General features: G+C 42.9%; 1 protein-coding gene across 1 annotated transcript in view; it reads left to right on the top strand.

Moving 5' to 3' along the window:
- LOC120980019 (mucin-5AC-like) overlaps positions 1–22968 on the top strand; it is a 230892-nt gene that overhangs the window by 87356 nt on the left and 120568 nt on the right. Inside the window, exons 22-28 of the mRNA XM_040408884.1 lie at positions 359–497; positions 583–693; positions 6980–7159; positions 10275–10514; positions 12094–12250; positions 19481–19609; positions 21194–21329. Of these exons, the coding sequence (XP_040264818.1) occupies positions 359–497; positions 583–693; positions 6980–7159; positions 10275–10514; positions 12094–12250; positions 19481–19609; positions 21194–21329 (1092 nt within the window). The remainder of the gene's footprint in view (positions 1–358; positions 498–582; positions 694–6979; positions 7160–10274; positions 10515–12093; positions 12251–19480; positions 19610–21193; positions 21330–22968) is intronic.

The following is a 22968-nucleotide window of genomic DNA, read 5'->3' as shown; positions in this document are numbered from 1 at the left end:
GACACATGGTGCCTGATTTGAAAAAATAGACCTGGGCAGGAAGGTGAAAAATAGTCTGGATTAGAAGGGGTTAAAGCGCTCTAAATCCAAAATCTTGGTCATTCAATTTAATTTTGGTGGATTGTGAGAAAGAGAGAGACAAAAATAAAATGATCAGTTCGGACCCAAATTAAAATTGGTCGACAGTTTCAGCTGAACCCCCTCTTATAACAATATAATGCACTGACTACTGATTCTTGTACTGTAGTTTTAATAGTAGCTAAACAATGCATGCAAAAACTGCACTGTGTGATCGAAGCCTTGTGCTTGATATATTTGCTCAAAGTACGTTTGTCTTCTGATTTGCCTATTTTTGCAGCACCTGTAAGGACAGAAGATGGCAGTGCACTCATAAACCTTGCCTTGGAACGTGTTCCGTTTATGGGGATGGTCATTACATCACTTTTGATGGCAAGCAATTTACCTTTAGTGGGAGCTGTGAATACACATTAGCCCAGGTACATTCGTTTTTACATTTTGACAGCAAATAAAAGATGACCTGAATGGACATGGCTGATAATACCACATTTTCTTTTTCTACAGGATAATTGTGGTGAGAATGGAGGTCAAAGCTCTTTCAGAGTCATCTCTGAGAATGTGCCCTGTGGAACGACTGGCACCACATGTTCAAAAAACCTCAAGATGCTTATTGGAGTAAGAAATCAATATTTTAAACAGTTTACTAAAAAGAGAAGACCCTGGCAGACTTTGTTAAGCAAAGGATGACCCAGATTGTAGGATGACCCAGAACCTAGCATATACCAGTAAAAAAGATTTTTTTTACACTATACATTATGTGTAGGGATGATCAAAGGTTTTCCAAAAGTTTTTTTTTTTCTGATAACCTATCTTCTGGATAGGTCATCAGTATCTGATCGGTGCGGGTCCGACACCCGGGACCCCCGTCGATCAGCTGTTTGAGAATGCACTGGCGCTGCAGTAGTGCCGAGGTCTTCTCTCTGCTTACCAAGCACAGTACCGTACATTGTGTAGTGGCTTTGCTTGATATCACAGCTCAACGCTATTCACTTCAATGGAGCTGAGCTGCGCCTAGGCCATATGACTGATGAACATGATATCTCATGGCCTAGCAAAAGCTGAAGATGGTCGTGGCACTACAGCAGGTGTCACTTTCCTCTCAAACAACTGATCTACGGGGTCCCGAGTGTCGGACCACAAGTGATCAGATACTGATGACCTATCCAGAGGTAAAAAAGCTCTTGGAATTCATTGGAATCAGCAAAGAAAATCGATTCTGATGCGTCCACACTGGGGCCCGGACAGGTAAGTTTGTAACAAGACTAGAATAGTTAAAATTTTCAGACATGATAACAATTGTTTTTCTTGTTTAACCACTTGCCGCAACTGTAACGCCGAAAGGCGTCATCGCGGCGGCTCCCCCAGGCTACGCTAACGCCGATTGGCGTCATCTCGCGAGAGCCGAGATTTCCTGTGAACGCGCGCACACAGGCGCGCGCGCTCACAGGAACGGAAGGTAAGAGAGTGGATCTCCAGCCTGCCAGCGGCGATCGTTCGCTGGCAGGCTGGAGATGTGATTTTTTTAACCCCTGAAAGGTATATCAGACGCTGTTTTGATAACAGCGTCTAATATACCTGCTACCTGGTCCTCTGGTGGTCCCCTTTGTTTGGATCGACCACCAGAGGACACAGGTAGCTCAGTAATATGTTGCACCAAGCACCACTACACTACACCCCCCCTGTCACTTATTAACCCCTTATTCACCCTTGATCACCCCTGATCACCCCATATAGACTCCCTGATCACCCCCCTGTCATTGATCACCCCCCTGTAAAGCTCTATTCAGACGTCCGCATGATTTTTACGGATCCACTGATAGATGGATCGGATCCGCAAAACGCATACGGACGTCTGAATGGAGCCTTACAGGGGCGTGATCAATGACTGTGGTGATCACCCCATATAGACTCCCTGATCACCCCCCTGTCATTGATTACCCCCCTGTAAAGCTCCATTCAGACGTCCGCATGATTTTTACGGATCCACTGATAGATGGATCGGATCCGCAAAACGCATACGGACGTCTGAATGGAGCCTTACAGGGGCGTGATCAATGACTGTGGTGATCACCCCATATAGACTCCCTGATCACCCCCCTGTCATTGATTACCCCCCTGTCATTGATCACCCCCCTGTAAAGCTCCATTCAGACGTCCGCATGATTTTTACGGATCCACTGATAGATGGATCGGATCTGCAAAAAGCATATGGACGTCTGAATGGAGCCTTACAGGGGCGTGATCAATGAGTGTGGTGATCACCCCATATAGACTCCCTGATCACCCCCCTGTCATTGATTACCCCCCTGTAAAGCTCCATTCAGATGTCCGCATGATTTTTACGGATCCACTGATAGATGGATCGGATCCGCAAAACGCATACGGACGTCTGAATGGAGCCTTACAGGGGCGTGATCAATGACTGTGGTGATCACCCCATATAGACTCCCTGATCACCCCCCTGTCATTGATTACCCCCCTGTCATTGATCACCCCCCTGTAAAGTTCCATTCAGATGTCCGCATGATTTTTACGGATCTACTGATAGATGGATCGGATCCGCAAAACGCATACGGACGTCTGAATGGAGCCTTACAGGGGCGTGATCAATGACTGTGGTGATCACCCCATATAGACTCCCTGATCACCCCCCCTGTCATTGATTATCCCCCTGTCATTGATCACCCCGCTGTAAAGCTCCATTCAGACGTCCGCATGATTTTTACGGATCCACTGATAGATGGATCGGATCCGCAAAACACATACAGGCGTCTCCCTGGAGCCTTCCAGGGGGGGTGATCACCCCATATAGACTCCCTGATCATCCCCCTGTCATTGATCACCCCCCTGTCATTGATCACCCCCCCTGTCATTGATCACCCCCCCTGTCAGGCTGCATTCAGATGTCCGTATGATTTTTACGGATCCACGGATACATGGATCGGATCCGCAAAACACGTACGGACATCTGAATGGAGCCTTATAGGGGGGTGATCAATGACAGGGGGGTGATCACCCCATATAGACTCCCTGATCACCCCCCTGTCATTGATCACCCCCCTGTCATTGATCACCCCCCTGTAAGGCTCCATTCAGACATTTTTGTGGCCCAAGTTAGCGGAATTTTTTTTTTTTTTCTTACAAAGTCTCATATTCCACTAACTTGTGTCAAAAAATAAAATCTCACATGAACTCACCATACCCCTCACGGAATCCAAATGCGTAAAATTTTTTAGAGATTTATATTCCAGACTTCTTCTCACGCTTTAGGGCCCCTAGAATGCCAGGGCAGTATAAATACCCCACATGTGACCCCATTTCTGAAAGAAGACACCCCAAGGTATTCCGTGAGGGGCATATTGAGTCCATGAACGATTGAAATTTTTGTCCCAAGTTAGCGGAAAGGGAGACTTTGTGAGAAAAAAATAAATAAAATCAATTTCCGCTAACTTGTGCCAAAAAAAAAAAAATTTCTATGAACTCACCATGCCCCTCATTGAATACCTTGGGGTGTCTTCTTTCCAAAATGGGGTCACATGTGGGGTATTCATACTGCCCTGGCATTCTAGGGGCCCTAAAGCGTGAGAAGAAGTCTGGGATCCAAATGTCTAAAAATGCCCTCATAAAAGGAATGTGGGCCCCTTTGCGCATCTAGGCTGCAAAAAAGTGTCACACATCTGGTATCGCCGTACTCAGGAGAAGTTGAGCAATGTGTTTTGGGGTGTCAGTTTACATATACCCATGCTGGGTGAGATAAATATCTTGGTCAAATGCCAACTTTGTATAAAAAAATGGGAAAAGTTGTCTTTTGCTGAGATATTTCTCTCACCCAGCATGAGTATATGTAAAAAGACACCCCAAAACACATTGCCCAACTTCTCCTGAATACGGCGATACCACATGTGTGACACTTTTTTGCAGCCTAGGTAGGAAAAGGGGCCCACATTCCAAAGAGCACCTTTAGGATTTCACAGGTCATTTACCTACTTACCACACATTAGGGCCCCTGGAAAATGCCAGGGCAGTATAACTACCCCACAAGTGACCCCATTTTGGAAAGAAGACACCGCAAGGAATTCCGTGAGGGGAATGGCGAGTTCCTAGAATTTTATATTTTTTGTCACAAGTTAGCGGAAAATGATGATTTTTTTTTTTTTTTTTCTTACAAAGTCTCATATTCCACTAACTTGTGACAAAAAATAAAAATTTCCATGAACTCACTATGCCCATCACGAAATACCTGGGGGTGTCTTCTTTCCAAAATGGGGTCACTTGTGGGGTAGTTATAGTGCCCTGGCATTCTAGGGGCCCAAATGTGTGGTAAGAAGTTTGAAATCAAAATGTGTAAAAAATGACCAGTGAAATCCGAAAGGTGCTCTTTGGAATATGGGCCCCTTTGCCCACCTAGGCTGCAAAAAAGTGTCACACATCTGGTATCTCCGTACTCAGGAGAAGTTGGGGAATGTGTTTTGGGGTGTCATTTTACATATACCCATGCTGGGTGAGAGAAATATATTGGCAAAAGACAACTTTTCCCATTTTTTTATACAAAGTTGGCATTTGACCAAGATATTTATCTCACCCAGCATGGGTATATGTAAAATGACACCCCAAAACACATTCCCCAACTTCTCCTGAGTACGGCGATACCACATGTGTGGCACTTTTTTGCAGCCTAGGTGGGCAAAGGGGCCCATATTCCAAAGAGCACCTTTCGGATTTCACTGGTCATTTTTTACAGAATTTGATTTCAAACTCCTTACCACACATTAGGGCCCCTAGAATGCCAGGGCAGTATAACTACCCCACAAGTGACCCCATTTTGGAAAGAAGACACCCCAAGGTATTCGCTGATGGGCATAGTGAGTTCATGGAAGTTTTTATTTTTTGTCACAAGTTAGTGGAATATGAGACTTTGTAAGAAAAAAATAAAATAAAAAATAATCATTTTCCACTAACTTGTGACAAAAAATAAAAAATTCTAGGAACTCGCCATGCCCCTCACAGAATACCTTGGGGTGTCTTCTTTCCAAAATGGGGTCACTTGTGGGGTAGTTATACTGCCCTGGCATTCTAGGGGCCCAAATGTGTGGTAAGGAGTTTGAAATCAAATTCTGTAAAAAATGACCAGTGAAATCCGAAAGGTGCTCTTTGGAATATGGGCCCCTTTGCCCACCTAGGCTGCAAAAAAGTGTCACACATCTGGTATCTCCGTATTCAGGAGAAGTTGGGGAATGTGTTTTGGGGTGTCATTTTACATATACCCATGCTGGGTGAGAGAAATATCTTGGCAAAAGACAACTTTTCCCATTTTTTTATACAAAGTTGGCATTTGACCAAGATATTTATCTCACCCAGCATGGGTATATGTAAAATGACACCCCAAAACACATTCCCCAACTTCTCCTGAATACGGAGATACCAGATGTGTGACACTTTTTTGCAGCCTAGGTGGGCAAAGGGGCCCATATTCCAAAGAGCACCTTTCGGATTTCACTGGTCATTTTTTACAGAATTTGATTTCAAACTCCTTACCACACATTTTGGCCCCTAGAATGCCAGGGCAGTATAACTACCCCACAAGTGACCCTATTTTGGAAAGAATACACCCCAAGGTATTCGCTGATGGGCATAGTGAGTTCATGGAAGTTTTTATTTTTTGTCACAAGTTAGTGGAATATGAGACTTTGTAAGAAAAAAAAAAAAAAAAATCATAATTTTCCGCTAACTTGTGACAAAAAATAAAAACTTCTATGAACTCACTATGCCCATCAGCGAATACCTTAGGGTGTCTACTTTCCGAAATGGGGTCATTTGTGGGGTGTTTGTACTGTCTGGGCATTGTAGAACCTCAGGAAACATGACAGGTGCTCAGAAAGTCAGAGCTGCTTCAAAAAGCGGAAATTCTCATTTTTGTACCATAGTTAGTAAACGCTATAACTTTTACCCAAACCATTTTTTTTTTACCCAAACATTTTTTTTTATCAAAGACATGTAGAACAATAAATTTAGAGAAAAATTTATATATGGATGTCGTTTTTTTTGCAAAATTTTGCAACTGAAAGTGAAAAATGTAATCGATTAATAACAAAAAAAGTAAAAATGTCAGCAGCAATGAAATACCACCAAATGAAAGCTCTATTAGTGTGAAGAAAAGGAGGTAAAATTCATTTGGGTGGTAAGTTGCATGACCGAGCAATAAACCGCTAAAATTGTGGAGTGCCGATTTGTAAAAAAGGGCCTGGTCTTTAGGGGGGTATAAACCTGTGGTCCTTAAGTGGTTAATTTAATATGAAAAATTGGAAAGGGCGTTCATTTGAATTTCTAACATTTTTGTGTTTTACTTTTTTATAAAATTTCTTAGACTTTTAAATTTTTTTTTACTCAAATTTTACTCCCAGTAGGGGACTTTAACATGTGATCCACTGAAGTCTATAATACTTTTACTGGCTGGCTGTCAAGCCTTGCCACAGACTCTAGGTTATCGTATCAGATTATTGGAACCCTGCAATTTTGTCACTGGGTCTCCAATCGAAGAATAGAGGGAACCCAGTTGACTGCAGCATGAGACCAGTCTAAATCCCTCACATACCTTGGATGTAAAGCTACACCCAGGTGTGAGATTCTTGATTCTTAACATGTTAAGTTAAAAATGCAATGAACTTTTGATTTTTTTCAAAGGCTTTCAGTGGCTTTTGTGACGTGATGTCACACTAAAAAAACTGCGACATCTCAAAGTCGATTTCACAATCGTGTTTGTACAGTATTTAAACTGGTTGCATGACTTTTATTTCCAAAATGTGTGGCATTTCAATAGACATCTCTCTTTCTCACTGAGGACTTGTGGATAAATACTGAGATACAGTAGATAGTTTTACACTTAAGTTTATTTGATCAAAAGGGTGAAGAGATTCTTCTTGACAATGAAAAGATTGAAGTGATGAAGAGAAATGAAAAGAATACAATTCCTTATCATGTTATACGCAGAGGCCTATATATGGTGATAAAAACTAATAATGGGGTCATCCTCATGTGGGACAACAGGACAACAATGCACATCAAGCTTGCTCCTCATTTCCAGGTAAAATACTTTAGTTTAACCCTAATATACTGTACTTCATTTTACCTAATTCAGGTTATAATTTTTGTGTCTAAGTTAATTTATCTGTTATTTAATTTGAGGTTATGCTTTAAAGAATGACCCATTTCTGATTGGGTTTTTAATAAGTTGTTACTCAAGCATTTCTAGCTCCAAAGCTTAGGCTTAATTCACCTATATGGTAACTTGTGCATACACTTCAATAGTCAAATGCATGCCAAAAGAAAGCCTGCTACACAGAAAAGATAAAAGTAAGGGCTCATGCACACAAATGTTTTTTTTTTCTGTGTCCGTTCCATTTTGTTAGTTTTTTGCACTGTATGCAGAACCATTCACTTCAATGGGGCCACAAAAAAAAATTGGAAATTACTCCGTGTACATTCCGTTTCCGTGTGTCTAAATGGCTGTTCTGCAAGGAATAGAACATGTCCTATTATTGTCCGCATTATGGACAAGGATAGGACTGTTCTATTAGGGGCCGGCTGTTCCATTCCGCAAAACACGGAATGCATACGGTTGGTATCCATGTTTTGCAGGTCGGCAGTTTGCGGACCACAAAACATCCAACGGTCATGTGCATAAGCCCTAAAGGTGCAATGCAAATCACCTCCAAAGTAGCTACAGAGTTCATCCTTACTGCTCTAAAGGTACAGTAGGCTCTGCAGATTTGCCTTTCGCAGTTTTTTGTGTGGCGAATCTGCAGCATTGTAAAGTTAAGAAATCTCATTCACACACATGTAAAGAATCTGCAGTGTAAATTGACCTGCGGTGCGGTTTTAAAATCTGCAGCATGTCATTTTATGCTACGGATCTCCACTGCGGATTTCACCCTTTGCAATGGAGAGGGTGATATCCACAGCTTTACAAATGGAATCTGCAGTAAAACCCACAGTGAACTGCTGCATTCCCATCACTTGTGAACATACCCTAGCAATGTGTCTGTTTGTTTTTTCACTGCACCATCATGTAACAGATAAAAGCACGTCAAATAAATTGCAATATGTTTCATTGGGCGTGCAATGTATTTGACTAAGGTCTCATGCACACAACCGTTTCATTTTTTTGCGGTCCGCAAATCGCAGATCCGCAAGAAACGGAAGCCGCCCGCGTGCCTTCTGCAATTTGCGGAACGGAACGGTCGGCCCATTGTAGAAATGCCTATTCTTGTCCGCAAAACGGACAAGAATAGGACATGTTAAATTTTTTTTGCGGGGCCACGGAACGGAGCAACGGATGCGGACAGCACACGGAGTGCTGTCCGCATCTTTTGCGGCCCCATTGAAGTGAATGGGTCCGCATCCGAGACGCAAAAACTGCGGCTCGGATGCGAACCAAAACAACGGTTGTGTGCATGAGGCTTAAGGCTACATTCCCACAACAGTGAAAAAAGACAGTTAAAAAACAAAACAGTCCATTTTTAATGACAGCCTTCTCACTGATGCCTTTCTGAAAAATGGCCATTAAAAATCTATCTATTGGATCTATCGGTCCGTGAGAATGGACAATATAGAGGAGGTACTATGTTATAATGGCGGTACACCTTTCGCCATTGTTCTGAGGTGTCAGGCGCTGGTTTCTTGTAATTTTGAACTAGGGCCATTGTGTTGCATGGGGGTTCATTTTGCCACTGTTCGGTGCCTTCTGGCATTGTCAGGAGCTCTCCTTGTTTTGCTGTGCAGCCTCGGTCTGGGAGGGTTTGTATGCCGACTAGACAAGCCTCTGCTGCTGGACCTGTCAGTATGACTGGAAACCAAGCCAATCAATGTTCAGTCTCTGTGTCCAATCATAGAGCGAGGAGGGGAATTAAAATCAGCTGCTCCCAATCATCAGTGCCTGGTATTTTGTTTGTCTAGGCTCTATACTGTGTGAATACCATTGCTTTCTCTTGTTTTAACCCGTGGCTTGTTTTTGGTTTATCCTCTGCTTCTAATTGTGCTCTCATCGACTTTACTGGCATCAACTCTGGCTTGTACCTGGATATCCATTTGTTTGCTACAATCATCGTTTTTGCCTCTCCTGGTTCTCTGATCCTGCATGCTGACACTTCTTATTCGTACCTTATCACTCTTAGTGTTCTGCTACTAGTGTGCCTGCAGAAGTGGTCTGTTGTCTGGATCCAAGGACGTATCCTGGGTCTTTAGCAGCCAAATCCATCCTGCCTCTCGTGGGGCTCTGGTGAACAGGGTAAACTTAGATTCCGCAGCATTTGGGCACACTAGTGGTGGTCTGGACAATGACTACAGTTTCCCCAATAGGCGTTGACTTCTTGTGGGTGTAAATTTGGGCCATTGTGCTTTGTACCTCTCTAGTTCAGTACTGCTAGGGATAAACTTCCTTGGCTCTGTGTGTACACCTACAAGACTAATGTGTTAATTTGTTTTGCTATATTGTTGAGATGTTGTCTGCCTGGTTCTTTCTGTAAGCCTGTGTCTCTGGTGCTTTCCACTGGAGTTTCTGACCCCTGTGTGTCAGCTGCCAACTACACCACTATTCCAAGAGGTAGCAACCTGGTGGCACCCCCGCAGCGAAGATCAGATCTCTGTATAGGGGTTAAAGAGTGAAAACCAAGAGACTGCCAGGATAACACCCTCAGGACTAGCCCTAAGTCAAACCGGTTAGTTGGCACAGTGGTTCCACAACCATTGTCCATAACATTATATTGTGTGATGGCCATTATTCAAGGCCGGTTAAAAACTGCTTTGTGAATACACCCACAGTCTCAAATACTTCTGGAAATTGCAATTTTGTAATATCATAGAATGTACCCAAAGTCTGGGTTTCAGCCTGTTGGCTTGCCTTGGGTCTGAAAGATGAGACAACTGGTATTATAGGATAGTATACAGTGAGGCTAAGGTTGAAGCTTGTGAACAGGTGGATAGCTGTATATACTGTACCTGGGTATCCATTTATGTAGTGTATTTTAAATAATGCCCTAAATGTGATGTGATGAGAGCCTTACAATGAACACTCAATCACATAATATAATCACCAAATTAGTTTTTGTGATACCGTATAATTACCATGTATAGTTGCCCCCCTCTCTTTAACATTACCTCTTTAACACTACATTTTTTCTCCATAATTTTTTTCCATGAAGGGTAAAGTCTGTGGCATTTGTGGTAACTATGATGGAAATGCAAACAATGATTTAACTACAAGAAGTCAATCCGTGGTGGAGAACCTAATCGAGTTTGGTAACAGCTGGAAAACTGACCCTAACTGTCCAAATGTGCATGTTGTCAATGATCCATGTTCTATCAACCCATACAGAAAATCTTGGGCACTGAGGCAGTGTGGAATAATTACCAGTGAAGTCTTTAAATCTTGCCACACTCAGGTGAATGCTTCTAAAATTTATAATTATATTACAGAGGTTGTCCAAGTGTTTTTAATACTCTATCCTCAGAATAGATCATCGGTATCTGATCAGTTGGAGTCCAGCTTCTAGTACCCCCGCTGATCAGCTGTTTTAACAGGCCGAGGCGTTTTGTTGAGTGCCGTGGCCTCTTTGTAGGCCAGTGAAATCACATTTATCGGTCACAAGGACTGATCAGCCTATGACTGCCGTTAGTAGTAAAAATTGCAAAGATTGCATCAAAAGCAAGGCACTGTAGGGGGGGAATTTATCATGAGGGAAATATTTTAAGTAAGTTTTTCTTGAGGCTGCATTTGAGTACTTTATGCCACATTTATCAAATATCTCATGTTACTTAATAAATTTGTCTTATCCTTAGACCTAACACTTTTTTTTGTCTCAAGAAGTTACTCCAGTTTTCCCACTCCAACTTCCTCCTGGAGTGAGATTCTGACTTTTTTGCAACGTTTTAAAAAAAAGTCTGAATAATAAATCTGGAGTGAAAGTCACTAACATAGCTAACCACACCCACTTTTCAACCCGCATTCAAAAACTGGAGTGACTGGTGTAAAATGCAAAAAGTCACAAAATTTTGCACAAACGAGTGCAAAAAAAATGCTGCAAAATTTTGCACAATCACTTGCTTAAAGGGCTTCTTTCACCCCACTAAACATTTTTTTTTTTGTGGTTACTTATAATGCCTATAATGCGATTTATGCATACATACTGTCATTAATCATTTTCGTTCAACAGATTCTGTTAAAAACTTACTTTAAAAATATGCAAATTACCTTGCTACCAGCAAGTAGGGCGGCTACTTGCTGGTAGCAGCCGCATCCTCCTATCCTAAAGACGCCCCCTCCGCATGCTGATTGACAGGGCCAGCGGACGGGATCTTTCTCTGCTGGCCCTGTTTGCATTCAAAATCTGGCGCCTGCGCCGTACCTGTCTTCAGTCGGCGCAGGCGTACTGAGAGGTGGATGCTCGCTCGGTCGCTCCATCCTCAATGCGCCTGCGCCGATGACATCACATCTACACCCGGCGCAGGCGCATTGAGGAAGGAGCGACCGAGCGAGCGTCCTCCTCTCAGTGCGCCTGCGCCGACTGAAGATAGGTACGGCGCAGGCGCGAGATCTTGATAGCAAACAGGGCCAGCAGAGAAAGATCCCGTCCGCTGGCCCTGTCAATCAGCATGCGGAGGGGGCGTCTTTAGGATAGGAGGATGCTGCTGCTACCAGCAAGTAGCCGCCCTACTTGCTGGTAGCAAGGTAATTTGCATATTTTAAAAGTAAGTTTTTAACAGAATCTGCTGAACGAAAATGATTAATGACAGTATGTATGCATAAATCGCATTATAGGCATTATAAGTAACCAAAAAAAAATAAAACTGTTTAGTGGGGTGACAGAAGCCCTTTAAGTGAGTGCAAAAAGTTGCAAGAGCCCAATTTTTGCGATTTTTTTTTGATGCCCGAATTCTGGAGTGAAGGTACAGTATAATAAATCAGGGCCTGTGAGTCCGGAAAATGTTTGTCAGCTATACTAAGTGTTTTCCTCTTTATAGGTTGATCCTACCAGATATTATGAGTCTTGCATTAGTGACTCATGTGCCTGTGATACCGGTGGGGATTGTGAATGCTTTTGTACTACTGTTGCATTATATGCCCAGGCCTGCAGTGAAAATGGATTATGTATAAACTGGAGGACACCAACTATATGTCGTAAGTCTGAATACTATTCACGGATCCGAAATAAGAAATTGCATTTAGTCCTGCACGATTTTATCAAATTGCTATGTTCTATAAAGTGTGATGTACTATTATCATTATCTGTTACGTACTATTAACATTTGGTACCACTGAGGGAGAGTTTACACCTTCCTTTTATTTTCCGTTTTTCTGATCCATCAGAAGAACAGAAAAATACAGATCCTGTGCATCTGCAGAGGATGCGTTTTATTACAGCATCGTATAAAAAATAACGGATCCTTTTTTTTTAGACAGAAAAAATGCAGTCCTTTTTTCCGTCTAAAAAAATGTATCTCAGACGGTAATGGCTCAAACAGATGCCAAATGTGCAACAGGATCTGTTTTTTGCTGTTCTTCTGACGGATTAAAAGAACAGAAAATGAAATTGAGATATCTCCCTTAGGGCTCATTCACACGACAGTATGGCTTTTTTAGTGTTTTGCGGTCCGTTTTTTATGGATCCGTTGTTCCGTTTTTTGTTTCCGTTTTTCCGTTCCATTTTTCCGTATGCCATATACAGTATACAGTAATTACATAGAAAAAATTGGGCTGGGCATAACATTTTCAATAGATGGTTCAGCAAAAACGGAACGGATACGGAAGACATACGGATGCATTTCCGTATGTGTTCTGTTTTTTTTGCGGACCCATTGACTTGAATGGAGCCAAGCACCGTGATTTGCGGACAAGAATAGGACATGTGCTATCTTTTCACGGTACGGAAATACTGAAACGGAATGCACACGGAGACACTTCAGTATTTTTTGCTGAACCATTGAAATGAATGGTTCAGTATATGTTCCGCATACTGAACTAAAAAAACGGCCAGTATACTGAACGCAAAATACTGTCGTGTGCATGAGCCCTTAACAGCACACCTTAATAGACACAGATATCAAAAAACTATTTTAAAGGGATTTTCTGTGGTTAAATATTCAGAACCCATCCTCAAGGTGGTCTTTCTGAGTGTTTTATACCAATGATCTATGGGATATGTCATTAGTATGTTATTAGTAGTGGCCAAAACCTGATGAGCACCATGGCCTCCTCATACAGTAGTTTGCCAGGCTCAGCACCATTCATTGGATAGCAGCTGTGCTTGATATCACAGCTCATACCTATTCACTTGAATCAGACTGAGCTGCTCCTAAGGCCTATTGCACACGACCGTATGGCTTCTTCAGTGTTTTGCGATCCGTTTTTCACGGATCCGTTGTTCCGTTTTTTGTTTCCGTTGTGTTTCCGTTTCTGTTCCGTTTTTCCGTTCCGTTTTTCCGTATGGCATATACAGTATACAGTAATTACATAGAAAAAATTGGGCTGGGCATAACATTTTCAATAGATGGTTCAGCAAAAAACGGAACGGAAACGGAAGACATACGGATGCATTTCCGTATGTGTTCCGTTTTTTTGCGGACCCATTGACTTGAATGGAGCCACGGACTGTGATTTGCGGGCAATAATAGGACATGTTCTATGTTAAAACGGAACGGAAAAACGGAAATACGGAAACGGAATGCATACGGAGTACATTCCGTTTTTTTTGCGGACCCATTGAAATGAATGGTTCCGTATACGGACCGTATACGGAACGCAAAAAACGTCCAGTAAACGGGAAAAAAAAACGTCCGTGTGCAATAGGCCTAAGCCATGTGACCGATGATGTCACTGGCCTAGGAAGAGGCCACAAGACTCATTTTATTGAATAACTTTTATTGAGTAACTCATTACATTTTATTAAATAACTCACTGGCTATTCTACATTTATAATTACATGCAATTTTAGAACTATTCAGATCCAGGTGCTGGTTTGAAAACTAGAACTTTTTTCGTGGGACAACCCCTTTAAATATATTTCTAAATACTTTCAATTAGTTAGAACGACTTGCTTTGTCTAGGGGTTAATCATTCATGAATTAAAATGTCTATGAGAAAAATGAAACCCATCCAAGCACATAGCAGGGCAAGTTGCTTGAGAGCTGGAGACCTGTCTCAGCCCTGCTTCCTGCTCTACTTATCAGTAATTGGGATGGTGAACCAGCAAGAAAGACACAGTAGAGAATGCATACCTAGGATTAGTGATGAGCAAAGTATTCAAAAATTCGATTTGGCTGCTTCGCAGAATTGAAATAAAACACAAATTAGCTTCATGGCAAATTACTTTGACGAAGCGCATTTCTTTGTAAGTAGTGGACTCAGTGCTCTATTTCAATACCTTAGGCCTCATGCACACGACCGTATATATTCTGGGGTCCGCAAGAAAACGAATCCGCAAATAATACGGATGATGTCCGCGTGCATTCCGTATTTCGCAGAACGGAACAGCTGACCCTTCATAGAACACTACTATCCTTGTCCGTAATGCGGACAATAATAGGACATGTTCTATTTTGTTGCAGAATGGAAATACGGACATATGGAAATGGAATGCACACGGAGTAACTTCAGTTTTTTTTGCGGACCCATTGAAATGAAAGGTTCCGTATACTGTCCGCAAAATAACGTAACGGACACAGAATGAAAATACATTTGTGTGCATAAGGCCTTAACTGCATGTTATCATTGCTAGTCATAGTCTTTGTTTGGCTCACTAGCTAGGTTCCTGGTTCCCTGTTGAGTACTCTGTGTTACTGATCCCGGCTTGTCTTCTGACCACTCTGTCTCACATTTTGGTACTGCGCAGCCTATCTGGTTCTGATCTCGGCTTGTCTTCTGACTACTCTCTGTCTCATATTTTGGTATTGTGTAGCCTGTCTGGTTCTGATCCATTTCTGACGACTCTGGTACTTTGTTTTTCTGTCTGTGTGTTTGGCTGTATCTGTACTTTTGTAGCGTAGGGACCATCCACCAGTTGTGGTCTAGCTATTTAGGGCTTGCAAAAATTGAAAAAAAGGGGAGCTTAAATGGGGGAAATGGTTGGGTGATAGGGAACGGAGGATAAGGGGGTAGGGGGAGGAAATGGAAGTGGGGAGAGAGGGGGAAAGGGGGGTTGGGGAACTGGAGTGGAGTAGGTGATGGAAGGAGGGGGTGAAAGGAGAGGATAAAGAGGGAAATGGGACGCCAGGGGATTCCAAAAGCTTTAACCAAAGTAAGAAACAAAGTTGTGAGGCTGCTCACACTAAATAGAACCAAGGTTCAAGCGACCTGACTAGCAGGCCATGACAATTGGTAGATACACGAAAAAAGAGAAAAAACAGTGGAGCGCCACGTGGTAGGAAGAAACATGAGGAATCTTTGATCTACAGTCAGGTCCATAAATATTGGGACATCGACACAATTCTGACATTTTTGGCTCTATACACCACAATGGATTTGAAATGAAACGAACAAGATGTGCTTTTACTGCACACTGTCAGCTTTAATTTGAGGGTATTTGCATTCAAATCAGGTGAACGGTGTAGGAATTACAACAGTTTGAATATGTGCCTCCCACTTGTTAAGTGACCAAAAGTAATGGGACAATTGTCTTCTCAGCTGTTCCATGGCCAGGTGTGTGTTATTCCCTCATTATCCCAATTACAATGAGTAAATAAAAGGTCCAGAGTTCATTTCAAGTGTTCTATTTGCATTTGGAATCTGTTGCTGTCAACTCTCAAGATGAGATCCAAAGAGCTGTCACTATCAGTGAAGCAAGCCATCATTTGGCTGAAAAAACAAAACAAACCCATCAGAGAGATAGCAAAAACATTAGGCGTGGCCAAAACAACTGTTTTGAAAATTCTTAAAAAGAAGGAACGCACCAGTGAGCTCAGCAACACCAAAAGACCCGGAAGACCACGGAAAACAACTGTGGTGGATGACCAAAGAATTCTTTCCCTGGTGAAGAAAACACCCTTCACAACAGTTGGCCAGATCAAGAACGCTCTCCAGGAGGTAGGTGTATGTGTGTCAAAGTCAACAATCAAGAGAAGACTTCAACAGAGTGAATACAGAGGGTTCACCACAAGATGTAAACCATTGGTGAGCCTCAAAAACAGGAAGGCCAGATTAGAGTTTGCCAAACGACATCTAAAAAAGCTCTGTTCTGGAACAACATCCTATGGACAGATGGGACCAAGATCAACTTGTACCAGAGTGATAGGAAGAGAAGAGTATGGAGAAGGAAAGGAAATGCTCATGAACCTAAACATACCACCTCATCAGTGAAGCATGGTGGTGGTAGTGTCATGGTGTGGGCATGTATGGCTGCCCATGGAACTGGTTCTCTTGTATTTATTGATGATGTGACTGCTGACAACAGCAGCAGGATGAATTCTGAAGTGTTTCGGGCAATATTATCTGCTGATATTCAGCCAAATGCTTCAGAACTCATTGGACGGCGCTTCAAAGTGCAGATGGACAATGACCCAAAGCATACTGCAAAAGCAACCAAAGATTTTTTTAAGGGAAAGAAGTGGAATGTTATGCAATGGCCAAGTCAATAACCTGACCTGAATCCGATTGAACATGCATTTCACTTGCTGAAGACCAAACTGAAGGGAAAATGCCCCAAGAACAAGCAGGAACTGAAGACAGTTGCAGTAAAGGCATGGCAGAGCATCACCAGGGATGAAACCCAGCGTCTGGTGATGTCTATGCGTTCCAGACTTCAGGCTGTAATTGACTGCAAAGGATTTGCAACTAAGTATTAAAAAGTGAAAGTTTGATTTATGATTATTATTCTGTCCCATTACTTTTGGTCCCTTAACAAGTGGGAGGCACATATGCAAACTGTTGTAATTCCTACACCGTTCACCTGATTTGGATGTAAATACCCTCAAATTAAAGCTGGCAGTCTGCAGTTAAAGTAAATCGTGTTATTTTCATTTCAAATCCATTGTGGTGGTGTATAGAGCCAAAAATGTTAGAATTGTGTCGATGTCCCAATATTTATGGACCTGACTGTATATAGTAAAAGACGGCTTATATGGCCATCCTGGAGATATTTGGAAGGGGGGCCATGTACTATGTAGCCAAGTAGAAATAATAGATCGTTTTTACATTTAGGACTAGAAAAATATATATTTTTAGTACAATTAATACAATGTTTTTTGGTTGTTTAGCGGAAATTATACACATAGTCGTGCGTTTTTACTTACTTCACCGAGGGGTGGCGCAAGATAAACTCAAGACACTTCACGCCAAGCCTCCCCTCGCCGAGGTCGCCTGTAGAGTATTAGATCCCCTTGACATCCTATAGATAGACCCGGTGGACTTCAGACGTAGCACAAGGTATCCTTTATTGAGTAAGCTTGACCCCGAAACGTGTGGGCCACTTCCTCTCGGTCATGTGACCCAGACCCGGAAGTGCGTTCCACCCGTAGAACGCACATCCACGGGTTCCAGTCCAACTGGGAATAGGATTGAAGGACCATGTCTATAGGGGTTAATTTTAGGCCCAAGAAGTTGCCCTCGTGTGTTTCAGAAAAATGTTTGGACACCCTATGTTTCAAGTACTGCCTCTGAATGTTGGAATGATGGTTATTGAGTTTTTCCTTCACTGTTTGTGTTGTTCGGCCTATGTACTGTAGGCCACAAAGGCACTCCAACATATATACAACATACCTGGAGTTGCAATTCATGTAGTGTTTAAGGGGAATGGATTCCCCAGTGTTAGAAACGGTCACTATATTGATATTTTCAGAAATACTACGGCAACACATGCAGCATTTAGATCCACATCTGAAGGAACCTTTGGATAACTCTGCAAGGTTGTCAGTGCCAGGGTTTGTGCTGAAAGTAGGTAGGGACAGTGGGTGGTTGCAGTTGCCTTACTGTCCTTGTCCGTATCTATGCTACTTTAACCACGACACCATGTTGCAACTAGTGTATACAAGATTGGACCACCTAGAATTCTTAGGACCCATATTGTGCCACCATTTGAAGCGTGTATCATCTTATGCCATATTATAGAGGTATTCTCTCTTTTGCATTGCTTCTACTGTAGGAGTGAATAATGTGCCTCATGGAAGCGCCATACAGTGCTACATGTTGTGCCTCCCTGAATCTATATAGAGTATTTGCTTACAACATTATCTTGTGGATCACTCTGAAGTAAACTCAGGACCAGCCATTTGGTTGAAGTCTCAACACTAAGACAACCTTCTTTTCTTGTCTCACTAAACTGTACACCTAGGTGAATAAAAATAATAGTGCATTAAAATTAATAGGACATATGAACCCTTTTAAAAAATAAATGGATGATATGTTACCCTGTCGTAAAATATCTGATCTAAATCCTTTGGCAAAAAGAGAGATGGCTTCTGTAGAAATGATGGCCGTCAAGATGGAATGTGACGGACACCATTTTATCTTCTAAGCACAGAGCCTAGAAGACTCTAAAGATGTTCCATAAAAATTATAAACACATCAGTCAAACAAAACTGTGTTAGGGCTCTTTCACACTTGCGTTGTCCGGATCCGTTGTGTACTCCATTTGCTGAAGGTGCCCGTCGGATCCGTAACAACGCAAGTGAACTGGAAGCATTTGAAGACAGATCCGTCTTCAAAGTGCTTTCAGTGTTACTATGGCAGCCAGGACACTATTAAAGTCCTGGCTGCCATAGTAGTAGTGGGGAGGGGGGGAGCAGTATACTTACAGTCCGTGCGGCTCCCGGGGCTCTCAAGAATTACGTCAGAGCGCCCCATGCGCATGGATGACGTGATCCATGCGATCACGTCATCCATGCGCGTGGGGCGCCCTGACGTCACTTTTAAGCGCCCCGGGAGCCGCACGGACGGTAAGTATACTGCTCCCCCGCTCCCCACTACACTTTACCATGGCAAACAGGACTTTAGTGTCCTGGGAGCCATGGTAAACATTCAGAAAAAGCTAAACATCGGATCCGGTAATGCGCCGAAACGACGTTTAGCTTAAGGCCGGATCCGGATTAATGCTTTTCAATGGGCATTAATTCCGGATCCGGCCTTGCGGCAAGTGTTCAGGATTTTTGACCGGAGCAAAAAGCGCAGCATGCTGCGGTATTTTCTCTGGCCAAAAAACGTTCCGTTCCGGAACTGAAGACATCCTGATGCATCCTGAACAGATTTCTCTCCATTCAGAATGCATGGGGATAATCCTGATCAGGATTCTTCCGGCATAGAGCCCCGACGACGGAACTCTATGCCGGAACAGAACAATGCAAGTGTGAAAGAGCCCTTACAATACTAACATTCATATTGATTCTGTTTCTGTTACTTACTGGACTTGTGTCATTTCACCAGCCGTGTTTTGCGATTACTATAATGATGCTGGAGACTGCGAATGGCATTATAAAGCCTGTGGAGATAAATGTGTGAAGACTTGCAGAAACCCAGAAGGAGAGTGCCTACATGAACTTTCAGGCTGTGAAGGTAAGAAGACTAATAGATGATTTGCTGTTTTGAAGTGTATTCGACTAGGAAAATACAGGACAAATAGCTCCAAACTTATTCACTAGTAGGTTCTATCATCAAAACCTAAACTAAATAAGAGAATGTAATGTCTACAAATATGTTTCAAAAATTTTATTCTGACAATTCATTATATTTTACAACCACAATTAAAAGGCTGGAGAACTTTTGTTTGCATAACAATGACACTTTGGTACAGTATTTAGTGGAGTTTTATCTTAAATTTCGCACTAAACAGCTAAACTAACATTTGCCTATAACAAATGGAAATTTTTCAGCCCATTCTCTTAGGCTGGGTTCACACTTGAGCGTTTTACAGCGCGTTCAAACGCGCTGTAAAACGCTCAACACATGAAAACCAATGCTTCCCTATGGCCCTGGTTCTCACTTGAGCGTTTTACAGCGCTGAAAAACGCGCTGTAAAACGCCCTACGCTCAGGCTCAATTCACACCTGAGCGTTCTGAAAGGAGCGCTCTGTATGCGCGATTGTACGGACGTTTACAAGCGCGCATACAGAGACAAGTGTGCACACAGTGTCGCGCGTTCCCGAAAGTCTATGTACGGGAACGCGCGACAAGCGCCCAAAAAAACGCTCCTGTACTTGTGTGAGCGTCGGGCGTTTTACAGCGCGATCGTACGCGCTGTAAAACGCCCAGGTGAGAACCATTCCCATAGGGAAGCATTGGTTTCTCCTTGTTGAGCGTTTTACAGCGCGTAGGAACGCGCTGTAAAACGCTCAGGTGTGAATTGAGCCTTAAACAAGTACTTGAGCTTCTTTGGGGCGTTTTGACGCGCGTTTGTGGCCATAGGACATTGCAGTCAATCACACAAACGCGCGTCAAACGCGCGTTTACTATTGCAAAAAATGCTCGTCAAAAACGCGCGTCAAAAACGCGCGTCAAAAACGCGCGTTAAACGCGCATATCAAAGACGCTCATGTCTGAACCCAGCCTAAGTGTTCGTTGCATCTCCACTAAGGCTCAGTTCACACCTGAGCGTTCTGAAAGGAGCGCTCTGTATGCGCGATTGTACGGGCGTTTACAAGCGCGCATACAGAGACAAGTGTACACACAGTGTCGCGCGTTCCCGAAAGTCTATGTACGGGAACGCGCGACAAGCGCCCAAAAAAACGCTCCTGTACTTGTGTGAGCGTCGGGCGTTTTACAGCGCGATCGTACGCGCTGTAAAACGCCCAGGTGAGAACCATTCCCATAGGGAAGCATTGGTTTCTCCTTGTTGAGCGTTTTACAGCGCGTAGGAACGCACTGTAAAACGCTCAGGTGTGAACTGAGCCTAAGCGTGGCATAACGAGCAATCAATCATTAATCTTTAGGATTTGCATAGATAACACACAACCTCTGCTGTTTACTTGGGCTCCCAATAGTTACCGTATGTTAGTTTATGTTTTTGTCCTTTTGTTATTCTTATGAAGTAGTAGACACTTTTTAATGTCTAAGTATATATTCTATATCTATGTACCATATGACTATATTAAACTTTGACATTGGAAGATATGTAACTATTCTCATCCATTCATGCGGCAGGCTGCTACCCTAAATGCCCACCATCTAGACCCTATTTTGATGAAGATAACATGAAGTGCGTGGCTCAGTGTGGCTGTGTTGACAATGGCATATTTTATAAATACGGAGATAAAGTACAACGCAGCTGTTATTCTTGGTAAGAACATAAATAAGACGTTAACAATGTATTTTATCTGAATTGGGTTGAAAACAGTAGAAAGTAGTTTGAGGCTGCATATTCTTAATGAAACCATATTTCTCAAATGTAAGCATGGTTTGTATCTGACAATAGTGTTTCCTCTTTCTTCACACATCCGTATGTGTTTTGCGGATCCGCAAAACACGGACACCGGCAATGTGCGTTCCGCATTTTGCGGACCGCACATCGCCGGCACTAAATAGAAAATGCCTAATCTTGTCCGCAGTTGCGGCCCCATAGAAATGAATGGGTCCGCAATTCCGTTCCGCAAAATGCGGAACAGGATTGCTGACGTTTGAATGGAGCCTTACTGTGAGGATAATTCTTTGTTTGTATAAAATTGTTGACTATATTAAGAACTTCCAATGGCAAGGAGAGAAGCAAGAGGGAGAAGGTGAATCACATGTTGCTCTTTGGTTCTTAAAGGGGTATTCCCATCTTGCTACTTCATCCTCAATTGCTGCCAGCTAGCTGTTCACTTCCTGGTTTTCTGCTACTAAGGCTGGGCTTAGGCAGTTTGAGTGAAAGCCGGCCACACCTCCTTATGACATCACACTGAGAACTCAGTCCTTGCGTGCTAGTTCATGTGAAGGCAGTCTGGCAGCCTGCAGTGTCTGTTAGGCCCCTCCCCCTGCTGGGGAATCATTAGAGAGCCATGTGAAGTGAGCTCAGTGTACAGTAACATAAAATCTCAGTCTGATCTTTTACAAACCCATTCTGTGCATCAAAAACTATAATTCCATATTATACATTAGTTCAAAAGCTTGATCAACGCCCACCCACCAGCACTGATGCAGATTTGTTTCCATTACAGCTGAACTCCAGTTGTGTATAAACCTTACACTATGTATCTTTATAGATGCATATACAGCCCAGCTACATGTGTCTCCTACAGTCCCCTAACATCACTTTGGCTGAATGGCTTCCTATACAGCCCTGCTACATCTTTATTCTACTCCCCCACTAGCACTGTGTCTGAAAAGCTTCATATACAGCTCTGCTATATCTGTCTGTTTATCTCTTCATCCAGCACTGTGTCAGAACAGCCGCATATTCAGATCTGCTACATCTGTTTCTCTCTTCCACCAACATTGATGCTGACCCGCCACCTATACAGCTCTGCTACATCTGTCTATTCCCTTCCCCATTAGAACTGTGTCTGAACAGCAGCGTATTCAGCCCTGCTACATCAGTTTCTCTATTCCACCAGCATTAATGCTGACCCGCCACATATACAGCTCTGCTACATCTGTCTATTCCCTTCCCCACTAGAACTATGGCTGAACAGCAGCATATTCAGCTCTGCTACATCCACCAGTCCCCCCATATGTCTCCATCAGACCCCCATATGCCTCAAACATTCCCCATATGCCTTTAAACAGCACCATATGCCTCAAACAGCCCCCATATGCCTTAATAAGCCCCCATATGCCTCAAACAGTCCCCATAGTTCCTCCATTAGCTCCCATTATGCCTCCATCAGCCCCCATTGTGCCTCTATCAGCCCCCATTGTGCCTCCATCAGCCCCCATTGTGCCTCCATCAGCCCCATTGTGCCTCCATCTGCCCCCATTGTGCCTCCATCTTCCCCATTGTG

This window comes from Bufo bufo, chromosome 10 (genome assembly GCF_905171765.1).
Source record: "Bufo bufo chromosome 10, aBufBuf1.1, whole genome shotgun sequence".
Taxonomy (NCBI): domain Eukaryota; kingdom Metazoa; phylum Chordata; class Amphibia; order Anura; family Bufonidae; genus Bufo; species Bufo bufo.
This window is presented reverse-complemented; position numbering and strand designations above follow the sequence as displayed.